This window comes from Pithys albifrons, chromosome 3 (assembly GCF_047495875.1).
Source record: "Pithys albifrons albifrons isolate INPA30051 chromosome 3, PitAlb_v1, whole genome shotgun sequence".
In the NCBI taxonomy this organism is placed as follows: Eukaryota; Metazoa; Chordata; class Aves; order Passeriformes; family Thamnophilidae; genus Pithys; species Pithys albifrons.
The window spans coordinates 93,114,560-93,134,351 of NC_092460.1; the positions used below are offsets into that span (position 1 = coordinate 93,114,560).

Below are 19,792 nucleotides of genomic sequence, written 5' to 3' on the forward strand. Positions count from 1 at the left end.
GAGAAAATAATGACTTAGAGCGTGTAAACACAGGCACATAAAGGCAAGACATTTTTTCAGCAACAACATTAATAAGCACAAGATTTCTAAGACAGCTTACATCTTTCTGGGCTCCCAGACAACACATATTTTCAAGCTTTGCATCATACCATTCTCAATCAACTGAGAGAAAATATTTAATATATAAAGGAATGGGTTTATTTTCCTTTACTCTTGGCTTTTACCACACACCCTTGGGAAAGCACTTAGCTTAATCATAAATAAAGATTTGCAGGAGCTTATGGAATTGAGAAACACTTGCTAACCTTTAGCTTTCTGGATGAAAAATGACCTTCAGTGATGACCCAGGTGAATAGTGCTATCTGGAATAATTCCCTCACATCGAGCAACCTATTATTTTACTATTATTAAGTTTTAGTAACACTGCTGGGAGAAACCATCTGTTAAAAGAGAAACAAGGTACTAACCTCTAGGTACGTGGGGACTGTTGTTTTCTGCAATCAGTTAAGGCACTTTTCATTCATTTTGTACAATTTCCTTTCATCGGTGTCAGAAAGATCAGAATAAGAAAAGGTCAACATCCCTGTGATGTTTATTGCACATCAACAAATAAAAGATATATTTACAGCTGCATTCAACCTTTTACTAGACCTATTAAACAAATGTAAGAAAAAGCCTATAAAGCAGACTTAGCAACAGTAAAAAGCCCATTGTTTGACTCCCCACAGAAGCTTCAATTGCTTCACAGTATGAAGTCAGGAATCCTTTAGACAAAAATAAACACACAAGTAGAGAATAGATACATTAAGGATGTTAAGAAGAGTGAAATCTTCTTTCACTGAATGCCTATCTTGGCAGCACTGGTTCCTTGGTTTACAGAATTACTTTACAAGCAGTTTGTAAAAAAAAAGCGCAAAACTCCATCTTCATACTAGAGGGATCTGGTTGAAAACCTTTTATATTTGTATGTACATATATTTTGGGAGATTTTTAAAAAATAGAGAAGATAAACTGCAAATGCTGAACTGAACCAGTGAATTTCCTAAAATGTGAAATTCTTCATTACTGATCAAGTAAAAATGTTAGCAACATGATTTCACAAGGATCATAAACAACTTTTTTTTTCTTAGCTGTTCTTGCCAAATCACAGTCTGAAGAGTACTATATACTGCCTGTCATCAAGTTCATATAAATTATAAATGTCTTCTGGTCAGGCCAAAGAGACAAGAGAAGTCATCAGTGGTATTTTTTAGTTTCTCTCAGTTTTGGCTAGCAGGTGTTGATTGGTTGAGTTTGTGGGTTTTTTTGATTTTTCATGAATGAAATTTCTGGCCTTTGTTTCTTTGTTTTGATTTTTAAGTATTCATAGGGATCCTTTGAACTAAACTGTGATAGATCACACAAAGCATACACGTCTCATGTTTGTCCTATAATCTTCCTTGACTGGAAATGTGTGTTTCACAACTAGGTTTCTGATACGAAAGATTGTGTCAAGCAAATTCAACAAAGAAGGTAATATTTTATGAATGCTGCATGTCTATGGCAAACTAGTCTTTGTCATTAGACCATTACAGGGTGTTGACTTTTTTACCTGCAGAAGCATTCAAAACTTCAGGTTTTAATCCATTCCTTGATACTGGAGATCTGAACATCAGGAGTAATGAGTAACAGGCAGATGAGTTACAGAAAATTCAATTGCACCATGTTTCTCCATGGAAGGCAAGGAGAAAATATGACAGAGTACTTACTGCTGCTTCCTGGTAAACTTAATTGATTTTGTCTTATGGAATTTATGAAGTAAAAGGATGGCACTTCCACGGGGCAAATGAAGTTTCAGTCTGAAACGCAACACTGTATTCAGGACCAAATCTTAGGTCATTACACATACATGGAGGGCTCTTGGTTTTCTAATAAGAGTTGAGAAGATTCTGATTGACAGAACAGGTAATAAAGAACACCAAGTCAGAGGTGAGTCAGAGTAGCAAGAGATGACAGAAACAACAACCAATTATCTGTCTACACCTGAGACTAAGAAAAAGTAATTTAAAGATGAGATTCAACTTTTATTCTATCAAAAATTATTATTCAGCTACATAAGCAGTCCAAGTTTTGCAGCTATTGGCTGCACACATAAGCTCAGTGTCATGCCAGGGCCAAGATGTTTGGCAGGCATCCCTTCATTAACAACTTTGTGGTTGCAGACCTCCTGTACATACTTGCACAGAAACTGTAAAAGGAACCTTTGACTTGCCATGCACTCTGGAGGTCCTGCAAATTGAATGTAAAGTAAGAATGAGTAGACTAGAAGAGGAATAAAGGCTTGTCACTAAGATTATGTATTCACCAAGAGCAGTGCAGCTGACCAATGTATTTGGATGCTCAACTGTAATATGCTGCAATTTACAAATCCTTTGAAAAGGTCTAGCACTGAAATGTCACCAAGAAACCCTGAGGAAAAAAAATAGAGAAACTATTCCTTGTGTTTGTAATGTTGTTTCTTCAAAAGAAAAACCCCCAAATCTCTCTCAAAATACTTTTGCTTGGGTGATTTTTAGAGGCAGGAAAATTATCACAAGGTAAGAAAAAACTGAATACATAAAGATATATTCCTGCTTTACATTATTTTGAAAGGGAAAAAATAGTCTTTTGACTGCTATGAAAGTTTGCCAAAGGGACGCAGCATGAATGAAAGCCTATCAATTTATAGCTTAAACTAACAGAAGATGCTTTGAGAAGAAGCACATTGAAGTCAGCCTTTAATTGAATTTGTTAACAAAGAGAAATTTCTCTTACAAAATAAGAATTTGTAGCCTTGAGGACCATCAGAAAAACTGAGATCAAGGGGAGAAGGCATTTACTAATGTGAGACAATAAAAGTGGGGAAACAATAAGTTGGTAATATGTGTTTTTTGAACTGTGCTCTCAGAGAATCATAACGGTTTGCTTTGTTTTAATGTATGCAGTAAACTCAGTAGATTCAGCTCCTCAAACTGAATCTTGGTGATGACAATTTAGATTTTTCACCAATTTAAAGATGGAGTCTATTTTAAAAACTTCTCAAATACTGTTCCCTCAAAGCTATTTATGTCCTTTCCTTACAGGAGTTTAGCTGAAGTACAGATTTTTTATAATGCAAAATTTTCTTTCTTTTTCTCTTTCAACATGATCTTTGTGTTTAATCCTGAATTCTTAACTGATTTAAACAAATGCCAAGCTTTACCTAACAAACACAAACTATTTTAAATGGTATACCCCAGAAGGCTTTTATTTCCCCTGTAAAAAAGATTATTATCTTTACCCCTTCAGGCTATGGATTTTTTAAGAAATTATGATTTTTCTAATTAATGCTGTCTGCATGCTCTGACTTCATCATATTTGCCTGACTACATGAAGAGAACCAGGGCAGCAGTTTTAATAATATGTAATATTTCCATTGTACAATTTTAGAATATTTACTGGCTAAAAGTTTCTCAAAAGGCCTGACACAGATACTCACCCTTACACATCATCTCATAAACCATGTAAACAGCATTAATCTTTTTTTCGTTTAAGGAAAATATAACACTTGTTTTCAGTGAAATAATGATGAGTACAATACCGGATGAAGGGTTTAAAATAGCAGATGGTGTTATCACTTTGAAAGCAGGGAGTTAGCTGCAGAGAAGCAGCAGCATGCAGGATATTCTGGTCTTGCACCTTCAGATGGTACTTAGTTCTTTAAAGCAAAAACTGGCAAGTGATTGATGTTAGGCAGCAAACCGTCTGCTCCTTGCATCCCGGTGCTTATCTCTTCAGAGTTCCTCTACAGCAACACTTACAGTAGTCTTTGTCAACAAAATGCAGTTATGAAAGGAACTAGCATGAATACTGACAAAAAAAGTCCTCAGTGAGCAAGTTACTCTAGGATTACTCATAAGCACTCCTGACCTTGCTAGCAGTCACCTCTTGTTATAAAGACAAATAAAAACCTAAATCTTTTCCTAACTGTTGGTAAACTGTCCAGTGGGAGATGGGATACAAAAGCTCTCCTCTTTTCCCCACTAAGTGACTTAGAGATATTCGTGCATATTTTTCAAGACATTTTGAAGTTGAGATTGAGCTTGATGCGGCCTTGAGAATTTGGGTTAAAAAAAGACAGTATTTGTCACGTGTTTTTTTCCAAACCCTCATAATTTTGGTTATCAGCCCTTATAGCCAAACACATTTAGAAGTGAAGCCATAATACAGGTCTATACAATGTGTCTTTTTTATACATAGACTTCTCTGGACTATATGTAAGCAAAGACCACAAGTCCAATACTTATTTTGGTAAAAATTCAAGGTGATTTAGATCTAGCATGAATTAACAACTTTCTTGAATTTGAATTTGTTTTAGTAGGAAAACTAGTCTTTCCTACTCATTCAAAACCGAATTTCCATCACAGTGAAAGCTGTTAAAATAGAAAATGTTTTCATGCATGGAATGGAATCAGTCATGATTCAGTTATGGGTTATGTGTCTAGTCATTAATTAGCCATTATTTATGTGGCCAGCTGATTACTAATTGAAAATACTATACTTGTATTAAATATATTTTCCTACTTCAGTATTCAGAAATGCCTGTCTAAAAATTCCCTACATTTTTGTTATTCAATTTAGTTGTTAGTCCCTGAGTAAATTTTACTGCCACCTAGCTAGGGAACAGACAGAGTAAGATATCATTGATAAGCACGGTCAAACTTAGTGTTAATCAAACCAAATTCTAAATTACAAATATCAAGAAGGTAGGAGTGCTGAAACTCTGGTCTCTGCAAATAGCAATGAAATATTTTTTCTGCTGTAGCAGATCTCAGCAACCCTCAAAATTCTCAGTTAGCCCTACATCCTATAATCTGAATATGAACATGGAAAGTATCACCTTTTATCTGAAACTTTTCAGCTCTCTTTTCCTTAGCTGTCTGCTGCTTTTGTTTGAAGTATTTATGCTTAGAGAATAATTTTTTTAATCCAGATGATTTCCTTCTAAGTTCAGTCTGCTCCTTCTGCCTGCTGCAGCTTGACTCTACTGTAGAAAGTTACAAGGAGGTAAAAGAAAGATATTTGAATGGGTAAGACAGGCACAACTGCTTCTTAACCATGCCTTTTCCAGACAAGAGCAGTGTCCAGTGCATAGCCACACAATCTGAGGTCAGGTAATGCCAAAATTTGTCACTGAAGAGCAATGTGATAAGCAAAACAGAAAACAGATCCCTTAAATCTGCACATAACCAACTGTGCCAGATCCCATTGCAGCAAGAAAATTGTATAGACTCAACATCTCATTCTCGTACTATATTACCTTTGTTCTTTACCATATTTATGAACTAGAGCAAAAAAAAAAAAACAAACCCCAAACCAGTTAGAAATACACGGCAAACCATGCATAATGCTTGAATTATACAATTACATCCTTCATGGGCATTTCAGGTCCATGTTTCCCGTGTAGCTCTGTTAGGCTTATATAAATATACTCCTCCCGTCCTCTGGAAACTCAATCCATTTCAATCTGTAATGTAAATAGTTTCTTTTTAACACGCAGTGTGTGCTGATTTCACCTTAATTGTATATTTCCCATTGCGAGAACTCAAACTGTGGGATACTGGGAAAGAATTTAACCAGCAGCCTATAAAGAATTAGGGCTGAAACTTGGGTTCCATTAACACCTCATTAGCCATGGTCTGTACTGTATGTAAAATGAGCTAATGATTTTTAAGTGTAGTTGTAAAACTATAACTTAATAATGTAGAAATCTATTTCTCTGTAATATTGAGCAATCATACATTTTTATCTCTACAAGTCAACATGAAGATATTGGAGTACATAGATCTTAGTGGGTCATCAACAAACACTGACCTTTAGTGCAATTTTACCATCAATACTACAAGTGGTACTAATTGCAGTGTAAATTTTCTAATAGTCACAAGCTGATGGTTTGAGGAAAACACCTTCAAGTCCTGTATGTAAACATAGTTCAGCAATTAAAAAGGAAGGTAGAACAATAAAATGACTGCAAGGTGGTTACAGGATTAATTTAATCTCATATAAAGGAATGCCAGAATCCACATGTGTGAGTTTACTGGAATAAAAAGACCATCTTCTACCTTACCAAAAATCACCATTATGGTTTGCATTGACTTGACAGGTTTAACAGTAGTTCAAGAGTGCAAGACTTTCATTAACTCCCACTGAAGCAGAGTAAATGGCCATAGAGTCAAACAGGGGTTGCACAATATATCCTCTAATTGGCAAGAGGATTGTGGTATTCCTATCCATCAGGTGACCCCTCTGCACCAGGGTTAGGACCTGATCTTGTTCCTGTGGGTTTGCAGACATGTGTGCACTGCAGGTGAAGGTCTGGTTTTCTGTGAGAGCAAAAGGTTCTTATTCACTGTCAGATCACTACCTCACTTTCACTGAGCATCACTTTTAAAGAAAAAGACAATTCGTGAATTTATAAAAATCAAACTAGTCTCTTTGTAATTTATGGAAGCCTTCTTTTGGCTCTTTAAAGAAACAAGACTTGATAATACACTAGCTAAATACTCTTCCATAACAAGAAATATCATGCCCATAACCTCATCATACTCATTACAAAAGCTTTTAACTATCCAGTCAGGCCTAGCAGATCTTGCAATGGTTTGAATCCCAATTAGCCACCAGCATCTGCAGTTCTAAGGGGAGGCAGTAAGCAAGCCCACTTCCTTTCATGTCTCAGGGTCTTTGCAGTAAAATTCTTAACGGAGTTTACAGCTACTCCACACTGAAAATTTACACATATGGGCTTTATCCTCTGTACCACAACAGCAAGTCACAGGAAAGGCTGAAGCAACTTTGTACAGAAGGTGCACAACCCCCTATTCATAACTACCCTGCACCTCACTGGTACCCAGAGCAGCCTTTCTCTTGAGTTCTAGCAATTAAGATGAGGGACCCTCCTGCTGTTCCTGTTTGATTAGGGAACACAGCAGCAACATTTGTTCATTGCCTTCATGCTTGGTCGCTACATTCTTTGGGCTGGGAGGATTGCAGTAGCTGTTCCCAGGGTGGCAGGCAGGCATGCCATTTCCAGCCTTTGGTTAGGGATATGTGTGGTCAGGCACTCACTGACTGCAACACTGCTTGTAAAATCAGTATCATTTCATAAACGTGAAAAATGCGACAAGGCAAAATCTAAGATGGTGATGTGTATGCTCATGGGAAGGAATTTATGAGGACAAATCTTCCTCTCATTGAATCCAACTGAACTGCCATCAGGCAGGGAAGGTTTGGCCAGCTGCAAGAAATGGATGTTTTAAGATCTCTTTGAAAATATCAGTTATGATGTGTTACGGCCAAATTACTGTCTCACTACCAAAAAGACAAGTAATACTCATTGAAATGTACATTGATGCCAAGCATCAGAAAAGCAATTATTACTATGAGAAAGCAGAAAGGCAATCAATAGTCAGAGCACCATAGTGGGGAGCTTGCCAAAACTGGCAGCTAAGCCAAAGTCCTGAACCAATATAACACTAGCTCTATTTGTCTCATTTACTGTGCTTTTCTCATCCCACTTACCCAAACACAAGAAAACAAGTATCAATAATAATTATAGCCCTAGTAATTACATCTAGAAATAAATCAATGTTCAAGTGCACATTTTCAACAGTAAAAGATGTGAAAGAATTATAATCAACATTCCTGAAACCATAGGTTTAGGCAGGAGTAGTTCATATATTGAGTGGTCATATTATTTATTTAATTTAGAGCAATTAATTGTTTACTTACAAGATAGCTTTCCATGACAAATACATCTTTCTTTAAAATGTGTTTCACTGCCTTATAAAAGGAAAGCCCATTTCTTGTAGCTTCCTAGCAAGACATTCAGACCAATTACCCTATTCAGCTTCTCCCTTCCTTATAACTGGTAATTTAGCTTGCTATATAAAACACAATTAAACCTTGTTTAGAATAAACCTGTCAACACATGGAGCTCTGGCTGATGTTAATTCTTAACTCTTAGCCATACTTAAAATAGGTATTCTAATGTACTTCACACTGATGCAGCTTAGTTAGCACTTGTATAAACACTGAAATATTCCTGAGTAAATTAGAATTTGCTCATTCCCAGCTATGTCAGTAAAAAGGCATTTTCTTTTCATCCATCCATAAGAGGTAATACCTGAACATTACTGATTGGCTAATCTGTTTATCTTGCACACTTACATTTTTTTGCTCCTACTGCAATACCTGTCTGTCATACATACCTAAATATATAATCTACAAATGCATATACTGTTGCAGAGAACTGAAATGCCATGGTCGTGCACAGATATTTTTATATATTACAGGATTAACTGCGAATGATAGGGAAGAGTTAAAATCACATGCAATCCAGAACTGAACAAGGACACTCTGAAGGAGTTAAGGAAGAATGGTTCAGGCTTCAAGTTACTAAAACTTAAATAATTTAAAACAAACAAACAAACTAGTTGTAAGTATTTTACATACATATATCAGAAAAAATAACATTTTTTTTCTTTGGGTTACTCAAACTACAAACAGACTTACATTGGCAGTTAGTCATTTTAATTATAGTGTGATGACACTTGCTAGTTTAGAAAATGAATCATATGGTTGCACAGGAATTCAGTCTTTTTGCCTTAGCTATATTTGTAGACAGATAGAATTCTAAAAGTGAAACAGACATTTAATTGTTTAAGGGCTACATGATGCACAAGAGTACATTTATTCAGCAATTATTTCAGGTTATCTTCTCCATGTCTTTCCCTCTTACCAAGAGACCTGACAGTCCTCTCACAGCCTGGAGAATAAGTGAGAATGACATGCAAATCTAACACACTTTCAGGTAGAATATTTCAGTAGTCTAAAATCATCACTGTAAGTGCCTTAAGTCTTCCAGAATTCAGTAAACTTAATCAAAGAAGCAGTTCAGTGCAAGAAAGCAATTCACAAGACTTCTTAACTGGAACATTTTACTCTGTCTGAGGACCATAATTTAACCTCGATGCAGTACATTCAGTGAAGTCAATGAACTTATATTAGCATAAAGTCTTTAAAAACCTGACACACTGACCTACCTTTATGTGACAGACGTAACCTCGGCTGCCTCGTATCTGCTGCGTGACATCCATCCGGTAACTCTAGTAACAAGCCATATAGTGCCAGGATTAAAAGGTCTTGGGCAGATGCCATCCTGCCCAAGATAAATTTCTTGCTCTCTTCACTTTGCTGCTGCTGTTTGTTTGTTGTTTTGGTGGGATGTTTTTAAGGCTCCAACTTCCACTTCTACTTTCCCAGTGCAGTCAGATCTCTCTGCCTGTGGTCAGTTTATGGGGTATCTCTATATGAAATTCAACGTTCATCAGAGCAGCACAGCCTCAGCTAGCCATTCGTCAAGCTATGCAAATGTCATGTAAAAATATTCCCTCCCTAGGACAATTGTTTATAAAGTGCGAGGACATTCCAAGGCGTTACTCTGCAGTGTTGTGTCTTGAGCTGTCTTTAGTAACTCTGCCACTGGATTCAGGAAGAAGCTGTATTTTCAGTCCCTCCTGCAAGGCAATTCATTCAAAGAAGGAGGGAGGGAAAAAAAAATAGGAAAAAAAGAGAAAGCACCCTCCTCCTTGGTACTCTTCAGAACTCAGCCCCTTGCTCTGACTTGCCAAACAGCTAGTTTTAATTCACCTTTCACCTTTGCTAATTAAAAACAAGAAGTGCCATTCCCTCCTGGAGTTGCAGGATCCACCCAGCGGGAAGCCGGGCTGTCAGGCTGCTGTATTCACTGAGAAAGTTCAGGGAGGGTTGAGGCAATGTACAGTACTAGCTGCTTCTAGGAAACGTTTTAATCCACATGCCGTGCACTGATTCCTCAATTGCTTTGTGGTTTCAGGTTGTAAAGCGTCAGGAGAAGGGTCAGAATTCCTGCCGTCCCTTCCTTTCGAAAAGTCATTTCAGCTTTTGTTCCCAGCTCGGTTTTAGAGGAGGATCAACCCTTGCATTAACCATTTAAGTACATTATCACTTAGAGTCATTAAACAGCATGGTACTAAGTGGATCAGAATAAAAGATTCCTGTTGTATATCCTTTTCTACTTTAAAGAGAAAGCTTCTGCTTTCACATCTTTCCCCTCCCTGCTCCCCCCGCCCCCCCCCCCCCCCCCCGCCTCCCCCTCTCCCTCCCGTCGCCCCTCAAAGTACTTTCCGACAGTAACTTCTCCCCTTTACATTTTAAATGACTGTAACTCTGGAACCTTAGATCATCTATATATGTCACTAAAATTACTTATCTGGCTAGATGCCTGCAGGATTGGTCAGTATTTAAAAAAAAAAAAAGCCTGATCAAAATGCAATGATGATAAACAGCAACAGATTTGCAAGTGCCAAGCAGCCACCTCCTATATTGAAACTAAAAAATACCAGAAAACTTCCTATCTTTTTTGCATCATGTGTAACTCAAAAATATACCCATGGCAAAAACTAGATTTTTATAAATCAAAACTACAGATGTCCGGAATACATTAATTAAATAAGATTCTCTGTAATTAAGATCTCATGCATATAATTATTTAGGATTATGTAAGGTGCATTTAGACTTTAACAATTGCACTTTTTTAATGGGATGGAGCATTAAAGCAATGTTAAGTCTTTGTACTTTGCATTGTTTCATACAGAACAAGAATCAAAAAAAAAAAAGGAAAATGAAAATGAATATATGCATTGACAAAAATACACTCAGACAAATTTTGTAGTCAACCAAAGAAAATGATATCTGGAGAGAAAGATTTAATAAGAAATTTCTGTCTGCCAGAAAACTGAAAAGAACCCAGAACAATAATATAGTGAAATGCTATTAAATGTAATAGCAGGATACATGGATGGGAGCAGACAGAACTTTTCAAGAATAAAATGTATGAACTACTAGGACAGAGAAGAATTGCAGCTTCACTAAGAGGACAGACACAAATCATCAGAGTGCCCAAGGACTCCTGGAGGCAGCTGCATAATCAGGAGTGGGGTGGAGGTCATGTCTACCTGTTAGTTCTTCAACAACAGATCATGTTCACATACCTGGGCTTGCTTTGAATCAGCTGGAAACTATGCCAGCAGAAGTTAAACCACAGGAGCACAAGCTAAATCACACAGCTATTTGCTCCATTTCTTGCACACAACTGCAGATTGCAGTGGATTTTATGCTGATGTGCCAGCTGTCTGGCAGTAGCTCAGCATGAGTATTTGAGATATTGTCAGTGGAGAAGGCAAGGCAGGCTCTACCTCTAAGCACAGACCTCAGCATGAACGAGTTTATCATCTACCCATTGGGATTGTTATTATTGGCACCTTTTTGTAGTTCTGAGGCATACAAATGTTCTACATTTGACCATTAAGATCTGCTGTAAAACAGCATGACCTAATGCCTGCAAAAGTTTGTGAAGATTCCGGTTGTGACTCTGTAAATTCTTATTGAATTATTTGCATTTTTCCCAATAAATGAATACATGGAAAAAATCAATAAATACAATTCTCAAAGACTCATTCTCTCTTGTCACAAGTCTTCAATGTGCAAATTTTTTGATTTGGTAGTTCAATTGGAATTTTTTCTTTGAAGGATCTTGTTAGGGAAAATTTGACACTTCTAATTTATGGTGTGTATTTTCAAAAAGGAGACAAAAATCCAAATGTGAACTCGCACTGTGAAAGCTAAAACCATATTCAGTGAGTAAAGCAAACATTAGCACAAAGTTCCAAATCTTTCCCCTCTCTAGAACTCCTCTGCAAGCAGTTGTAGGATGCTATTTATTAATTTTACCAGGCTTCAGCTGGGATCTTAGATGCTCAACATGCTGAATAGGTATACTTTGTGTATTCTGAGCTGGTATAAAAAAGTTAGCAAGCAAGTTCAAAACAATTTCTTCAACTTTAAAGTTTTGTTTTCATTTTCCAGCTGCTTAAAGTGCACTGGAGGAGGGAAGGCACAAGAGAGCTGCTAGAAACTGTGGGTCTTATTTTGTATTTAGATAAGATGTAGGGTGCAGCAGGTCTATTCAAACAAGACATATATACAAATAAGGGCAATTCCCCCATCAGCCTGAGCTTACATGCACTCACATGCATTTCTAACCCCACACATCCCAGCCATTACACAACTCCTTGGCTCCCTACAAACACAACGTGACCCAGGACTGGAGCTCCAGTAGAGTTAGAAATACCCAAACAGGCTGATTTTCATATTTGTCCCCAAGGACAAAGCTTTTTTATCTGAAATCTGATTCTCAGGCAGGGTGGGCTGTGCGGGTGCCTCAGGCTCCTTCCCTGCCTGCTGAGGGAAGGGCTGAGGCAAAGGCACAGGAGCAGAAGCTGGAGCTGCTGCTTGACATTTAGGCTTTGGCTGTCAGCAAGAGGTGCTGGCATGGGAAAGATGAGAATGGCTGCTGAGAAAGGGAAAGATGCCTGCACTGGAAACAAACCCAAGAGAACAGAAGAGAAAGGGAAAGTTCACGTATCAGTATATGCAGGAGATGGACTTTTTTCCCAAAGTTAATGTTCTCACCAGGTGAATCCTCTCATAGTTCTCAAATTGCTGTGTAAGGATTGTCAGCCTTACACCCTTACACAACAAGTTTTGTGGCAAAGTAAGCAGTGGAAAGGTACACACAATTTTCAACGAAAGAGAAATATGTGGCCTCAGGCAAGGCAGTCAAGCTCTCTACCTCGGCATCTTTTCAATTGAATGGGCACATGGTCTTACCTCCAGGGGTGTTTCAGGAGACTTCTTATAAGGTTTCAAACAGTAGGTGGAAGGATGGCAACACAGATGTGCAAATACTAGGATTCAGTCTTAGATGAGTACAAACACAGAGGCCTCAGGGCTGTGGAGATCGCATGTAGTACAGTGCTGGGTCTCTGAAGAGTAAATAAGGTGGGTTTGCTGCTTATTTTCTGCTAATAAGATAAATACAACAGATCTCTTTCAAATCTGAGTTTGTTTTGGTAGTAAAATCTCCAGTTAAATAAATACTGACAGATAAATAAAAAAAAATGCCTGGAAACTTGTAAGTAAAGAGTAATTGAAAATTGAAATGCAAACCCTATCTTTGATTACTGGGTAGAATACCTATAATTACTGTCCTAAAGAGGAAGACAATGGGGTTTTATAAGAGGGGGAAAAAAGAAAGAAAATGTTGCTGTGTACTTTTGCACTCTTTCACTCTTTCTGTACAGTAAGGAAGTCCATTAAAAGAACTACAAATTAATTGTGAGTTGCTATGTAAAGTCTGTGAACCATAGTTTGATTTGCTGCAGCTGCTGCAGATTCAGAGCAATTGTAATGAAATTGTTTAGCCTGTAAATCTAAGAACTCTAACACAAAATACTTCTGACATATTGTGTGAACTGGTTTAACTGATAGAGTGAAATGTAAATGCAGGAGCGTGATATAAATAAGTAGATCTGCTGCTACTAGATCCAGCAACAAATTCTAAACATTTTAACTATAAAGCAAAATGAAATGTTTAGAGAATTTAAAACTGGAGTGGTCCAAGGATTGCCATAACCATAACTTAAAACCAGGTTTACAAGACTACCTCCTTCTTCTGGTGATGATACACTGAGCCACAGCAGGAATTCCCTCTTTCTTTCTGTCTCTTTCTGACTATGCTTGAAGATCTAAAGAAGATGAGCAACCCCAAAATGGGCTGTGTAGCCTTCACTAAAGTCAATGAAACCTGTATCTGCATTAGTACTGTATCCTGCAGTAGATGTAGTGCACAGGTAATCATATTTATATAATAGAAAAATGTTCAAATGACATTTAAATAATGACTTCTCTTACAGTGCTTCATCTGTAAAACTTTTTTTATGTCACTACTTGTCCACTTGGCATTGCAGTTCAAATCAACACATCAACTTTCAAATTCTGTTCGTTCAGAAATTCTTACAACAGATGTAGGAGATGAAGAAAAGGTATAAATATCATATAGTTGTTAACTCTGCTTAACTCTGCCCTTGAGGCAGAAATTCATGTCTGCTCCAGTGTCCATTGCAAACTGACCACTGCCTCTCTTGCATCATCAGTACTGGAGGAAATGGTTACACCAAACTGCCTGTCAGGTACTGCAGCATCCTGACTCTCAGTCAACCCATAAAACATCCTGTGCACACATTATGTAAGAGTGCTGACAAGACACAACAAGAAAGCAAAAAACCTGATCCAACAGGTGAGTAATCACTCAATAGTATCTTCTGGAATCTCAACAAGAGTAATAGAGCCACCGCTTGGATGACCTCTCTGACCCTCAGGAGGATATGCTAACTGATAGCAGAAGAATGTTGCCAGATCTTGTTTGTTACAAGGAAAGAGCAGGAAATAATAATAAAACTTGGTCTTCTATGGAATTTTCAGATTAGAAATATTTTAGGTCTTTGCTTTTGTTATCAAGAATTTGATCCTAACCCTGTGTGAAACTATCTGTATTTATATGTAATGTCTCCAGGATAGGGAAGTGTTATTTCTCTTGTTTTATACACAGTGAATTCTCTTTGATTCAAGATCAAATTTATACAATATTCATTAAGCAAAGGATTTTGACTGAACATGAACCTGTACTTCAAACTAGCCACAAAATTACATGATAAATTAATGCTTTGGATGAAGAAAAATAATCTCAATTAAATTACAGTCCTCTTAATTCCACGACTGGAGTTTGACAGGTAAATATAGAAACATACTGTCCTTGGAACATTGTTATTTGCAGTAACATAACTAACTACAGCTGAATGTCAGTATTACTTGGGACATAGATTGGGTACTTTGGCTAACCTGTAAAAAACTGAGTAAAAATAAATGTTTCTTTCTTCAAATGAAGAACTCTTAAGGGATTTCTTCATAGGTTAAACTGAAAAACCGAGGCATATCTCGGTGTCTTATTCCTGAAATCATCTCCATGTGCCTGACTTATGATTAGTACACGGTTCACAGAAATCTGTATGGTTAGTTATAGATGAAAATCAAATTACTGCTTTCTCTAGGGGAATGTATTTTGATGATATTTTTGCTATTAAATAATTACTGAAGTGTCTCTCAAAAAACCCCCCCCAAACAAACAATGGTTTGTTGAAGATGAAGATGAAATATGGCATGACATATTTTCCACTGATCACTGAGCAGAAAATAAAAATGAAATTGTCAAAAGTCTAATATTAGGTCATTATAGCTACCAGATATTTCCTATTAGCTCAGAATGAGGAATATATTTTATCAAAAGTTAATTATGCCCTTTTTTATCCAAAATTATCAATGTGAATACTGTTCAGCTCTTCCTTTACATGACTTTGCTTCCAGTTTGTTGTTTACTGTTTATTCATTATTTAGAAAAGAAGCAAAACAACAAACAAGTAACTATTAAAGCAAGAATGATATTTTATGCCTTAAAGGTTCCATTTAGTTGCCTCAGTTCTTAGGTAATAACTTCCCTACGCAAGAATAAGTGGTGTGGCCATCTTCAGAGAGAGCTGTAAACAAAAGTTTCCTTTTCCTTGAACAGACATGTAAAATTATAACCTACACATTTTCTGTCTGAAACCTATGACCATCATTTAATGCAATTAGCATCTAAATGTGAAATGAAAAGCATTTATTAAAAGTAAACCATTTTGATGACAAATCAGTTGCAGGTTTTAAAGATGGAAAATGCATTTTGAAGAAAAATATTTTTAAAAAATTCCAGTTTTATTGCCCACTAATGGATTCCACATTCTTACTTGAGCAAGATGATGACATCATCAGTGTGGACATAAGTTCTGGGCTACAGTTAGTTTGTATTTTTACTTACACCCATTAGTGGAAGACATGCACCATGACAGGTCCCAAAAGCAGAGAGCTCATATATGCTGTGATTTGCATCAGTGGGGCATAATCTGCTTTCAGGCATGAACTAGATTTCTTGTGACAGCAATGTGGGTCCAAAACCTGAAGGAAAGATGAACGAAATCTGAAAACAGTCTTCTGGCATTTAACATGGAGCATGCTTGGAAATGAGCTGTCTGTGTTCAACTTCAGCACAGAAAGAAGCTTAGCAGATACGCTTCTGTGTCACAGTGGTTAAAGCATTAATTCTCCCCCTGGCTTAAAGACATTCATAGGTATATATCCTGCTTTGAATGCCATTACAGCTGTCAGGCAGCTAACATTCAGGTACTGTGATGCTGAGGACTGAGGCACATAAATCCATAGTGCTTTTGGGAAGCACAGATCTTGAACCTTTCAAACTCTGTGCAAAACCTCCCAAAGGAAAGAGGCCCCAACTGAACAATCTATTTCCCTTGAGGTCTTCAGAAATCCCAGCATTAACCAGATCATAGCTTTCAAAGTAGAAAACCACTAAATCCATTGGTACGTTTCTAACCACTTTACTGTACGCGCACACACCCCGCACCCACGCTGCCTCCCAGCAAGTAATATCTCTGTGGAAGAGAACTTCCGGACTGATTGACTGACTGCCCTTAGTTGTGTGGTAGCTGAAACAAAAAGATCTGGCTCTGCATTCAGAACTTGGGTGTTCTTCACACCACAAATATTTCTTTTTTTACCCTTTGCTTTATTATTGTGAAGAAAGTCTTTATCATTGGATTTCATTTTTGACATCTGTCTAGACAGATATTTATTTGAAACGCCAACACATTCTATTAAAGAGAAAAAAGGAAGAAAAAACCTCGAAACCAAAGGCTTTAATACATTTTCTTTATTGAAGAGCCAACAATTTCAGCTTTCAAGAAATCTCTGGACAGGGTATCAAACAGCATTAAGTTAATCCTTTAAATTACAACCTCGAGGAAATGAGAGAGGAGTGTCAATCTACTTTGCAACTAGATAAGGGAATACTTTATCTCAGAGAAATCTGCTGTCTTCCTGTTAAGATCATTTATACCATTATTAACAAAGTACAAGTATTACCTTCATCAGCTAATATACTACCCTTTTCATAATCATTTTATATTTTTCCAGTAGCAAAATCTATCGCTAGTAGAATAGTTCCTCAGAAATCCAGTTACAGCTGTGTAGTGAAAGTGCAATAGCATTGCCAGATGTGAGAAAAACATCAAAAATCGAATCCTAAGGCTGCTTTACCTGATACAGAAATTTCATCTGCAGAAACTTACCCAATTCAAAAGAACAATAAAGAGATAGAGCATAAACAGGAGGTATGCAATTGTCTGTATGTGAAAGGCTTTCCTAGGGCAAGGGAGGTTCACTGTCTCACCATAGCTGAGCTGAATTCAAATTCAGAGGCTGGAGCTGTGAAACAGGGTATCAAGAAAATCAAGGAAACCATCATGGCTGCAGGATGAATGAGACAGTGGACTGGCTGGCTCAGGATGTGGTCAAAGCCATGTTATTTGAGGCATTTTTAACTAGGCTTCCCTGCCCTGCTGGGGAGGTGTACCGGATGATGTATTAGTTGTTTTCCATCCCTAAATGCCATGATCTTATAAATGTTGTGGCTCAAGACCATGTCTATTTTGAATTTACAAAACCACTTTGTATGTAGTGGGCGAGGCAAGGATTAGAGAGCCAATTAATTAGACCAGTACAAGACTATTTATATAGGGACTTTGTACACTGGGTGAGGGCACAGTGAAAACCACATTTCTCTGGTTAATCTCTCTGTAGGGATTCTCTGAATCATAATTTGTTTTTATATGTGACCATCTTCCTCCAAGAGCAAAGAAGGGCATGACCCAAAAGGCAAAGTCACCATAGACTGTAGTTTAGTCTGCTATGACTTCCCTGCTCTAACACAAAGCACATGTGTAGTCCCTAAAATAGAAAATTTAAAATAGACAAAACCAGGACAGACAAATTATGGCTGCCTGGGGGAATCCCTGTTTTACAGTACAGCAACTTATACAGTCCAGTGTTGCAGTACTAGTTGATGTTCAGTATAATTACCACAGTAGTTGCCATGATAAAGTTTGAAAAATAACAGTAATTAAAATATTAGTTGTTAAATCATCTGGAATACAAAAGTGCTCTGTAAAATGCAAAGCCCTTTCATTTTGGTTTCTATACATGACTTCTGCAGTCTGTGTAGCTCTTATTCCTTCAGTTAAATTTTCCTTAAGATTTCAGAGCCAGATCATTGCATCACTGAAAAGGCCAAAATCAGAATGGCCACATTTTCTTGTTGTGTAAAATGACTTGATTCAATTTCTATGAATAGGTACAGCTTGGAACACCAAATACCCTGAAAATTATAACTCCATCACATTGATGAGAAATGTGAATAAGCTAAAAACATTCATTAAAAGAATCTCCTATTTTATGCATTACATTCACAACACAGAATTTTTGGAGTTGCATCAAGTTAGCTCTTTGTGGAAACTGAAAACACTATAAATTAAAGAAATGAAGTCATCTAAGGCCACACTTCAGAGTTATCCTTCTGACTACAAACAGTCCCACTGATTTTAACAGTGGCATTCATGTGCTTTAAGTTAAGCACGTGGTTCAGTGATTTTCTGGTTGGGTCCAAAACCCTGGATTTCTTGAGTAACAGAAAAATAGGGATTCACAAAAAAATCTTGTCCCCAGTGTTGGAAAAGAACATGATATTCCTTAGTTTTAAACCTGTTTATCCATTTTAAGAATTCCTGCAAAACAGATTATAATTTCAGTGAAACTGATTCCAGATAAAGATCATATTTTTGCATCTGTAGAGTAAAATAAAACAGTGTTGAAGAGGTGGATTTTAGTTGGTCAGAACCAAATCCAAAGATGTGAGGACAAGCAAAGTGGGGCCAGGGGTGTGAGATTGGAAGGTTTGTCTCCAGTGCTAAGGCCATTGTGGGGTGCCTTCTGGCTACAAGAGTGAATGGCACAAACTGACATGTTTCCATACAGCTCAGGGATAATACACTGTAATGCAGATTGGCCACATCCAGTTCCTTAAAGTGTGAATCAAAGGTTTCCCTGCAATCCTGAGTTCCTGAGGTGTGATTATCCTCTGTGTTCTACGGGTTTCAAACTGTCTGATAAGGCTTGATGGTTTGGTTTGCAGTTCACTATCTTGGCAATTTGATGAAATAAATTTAAGTTTCTGTGATTTCATGCCATCAGGTGAGTTATGAAGTCTTGTGAGCTTTTCTGAGGATGGAAAGCCTACAGAGATAATGTTGAAAGACTGTGCAGAACAAAGCCTGGTGCAGCCTTTTTGTGACAGCTGCCAGGAAGTGTCCTTGGAGTAACTGAAGAGAACTGGTTGGAAGATTCCAAAAAAGAGTCAGGGAGCAAAAAATATTAATTAGTCTTGAGCTGGTGTGATGAAAATAGGTTGAGATGGACTCCAAGAGATTTTAGAGGTATGGAAGTGAGAGCAGGGACCATTCTCTTTGTTGCTCCCTTTCATCTATGTGACAGGAGCCATTCCCTCCTCCCCAAAACTGCAGATCCCTCAGCCTTCCTTGCTGCAGCCTACACCTGCCCTCAGTGCTCCCACTGCAGAGGAAACACTCTCCTTTTTTCCTTGTCACTGATACCTCTCTTATGCATTTTGTATTTTACACTGGCACAAAGGCTGAGTTTCTACATGGATTGGGGATGGATCAGTTTCTTCCCCGTCATAAGGACAAAGTGAGGATGGGATCCAGAAACTTCTGCAGCAGTAGTAGTATTCCTGCCTCCCTCAGCCTGTGCATGAATAGTTACAAAATGTTCAGTCTCAAAGACTTTCCCATTCCAGCTGCAGATGACAGGGATTGTTTGTTGACTCTTCTAGGAC

At 37.5% G+C, this 19,792-nt stretch overlaps 1 protein-coding gene across 1 annotated transcript in view; it reads right to left on the minus strand.

Moving 5' to 3' along the window:
- SEMA3E (semaphorin 3E) overlaps nt 1–9,576 on the minus strand; it is a 136,979-nt gene extending 127,403 nt beyond the window's left edge. Inside the window, exon 1 of the mRNA XM_071550105.1 lies at nt 9,099–9,576. Within this exon, the coding sequence (XP_071406206.1) occupies nt 9,099–9,213 (115 nt within the window). The 5' untranslated portion in view covers nt 9,214–9,576. The remainder of the gene's footprint in view (nt 1–9,098) is intronic.
- Between the last annotated feature and the right edge of the window lie 10,216 nt (nt 9,577–19,792).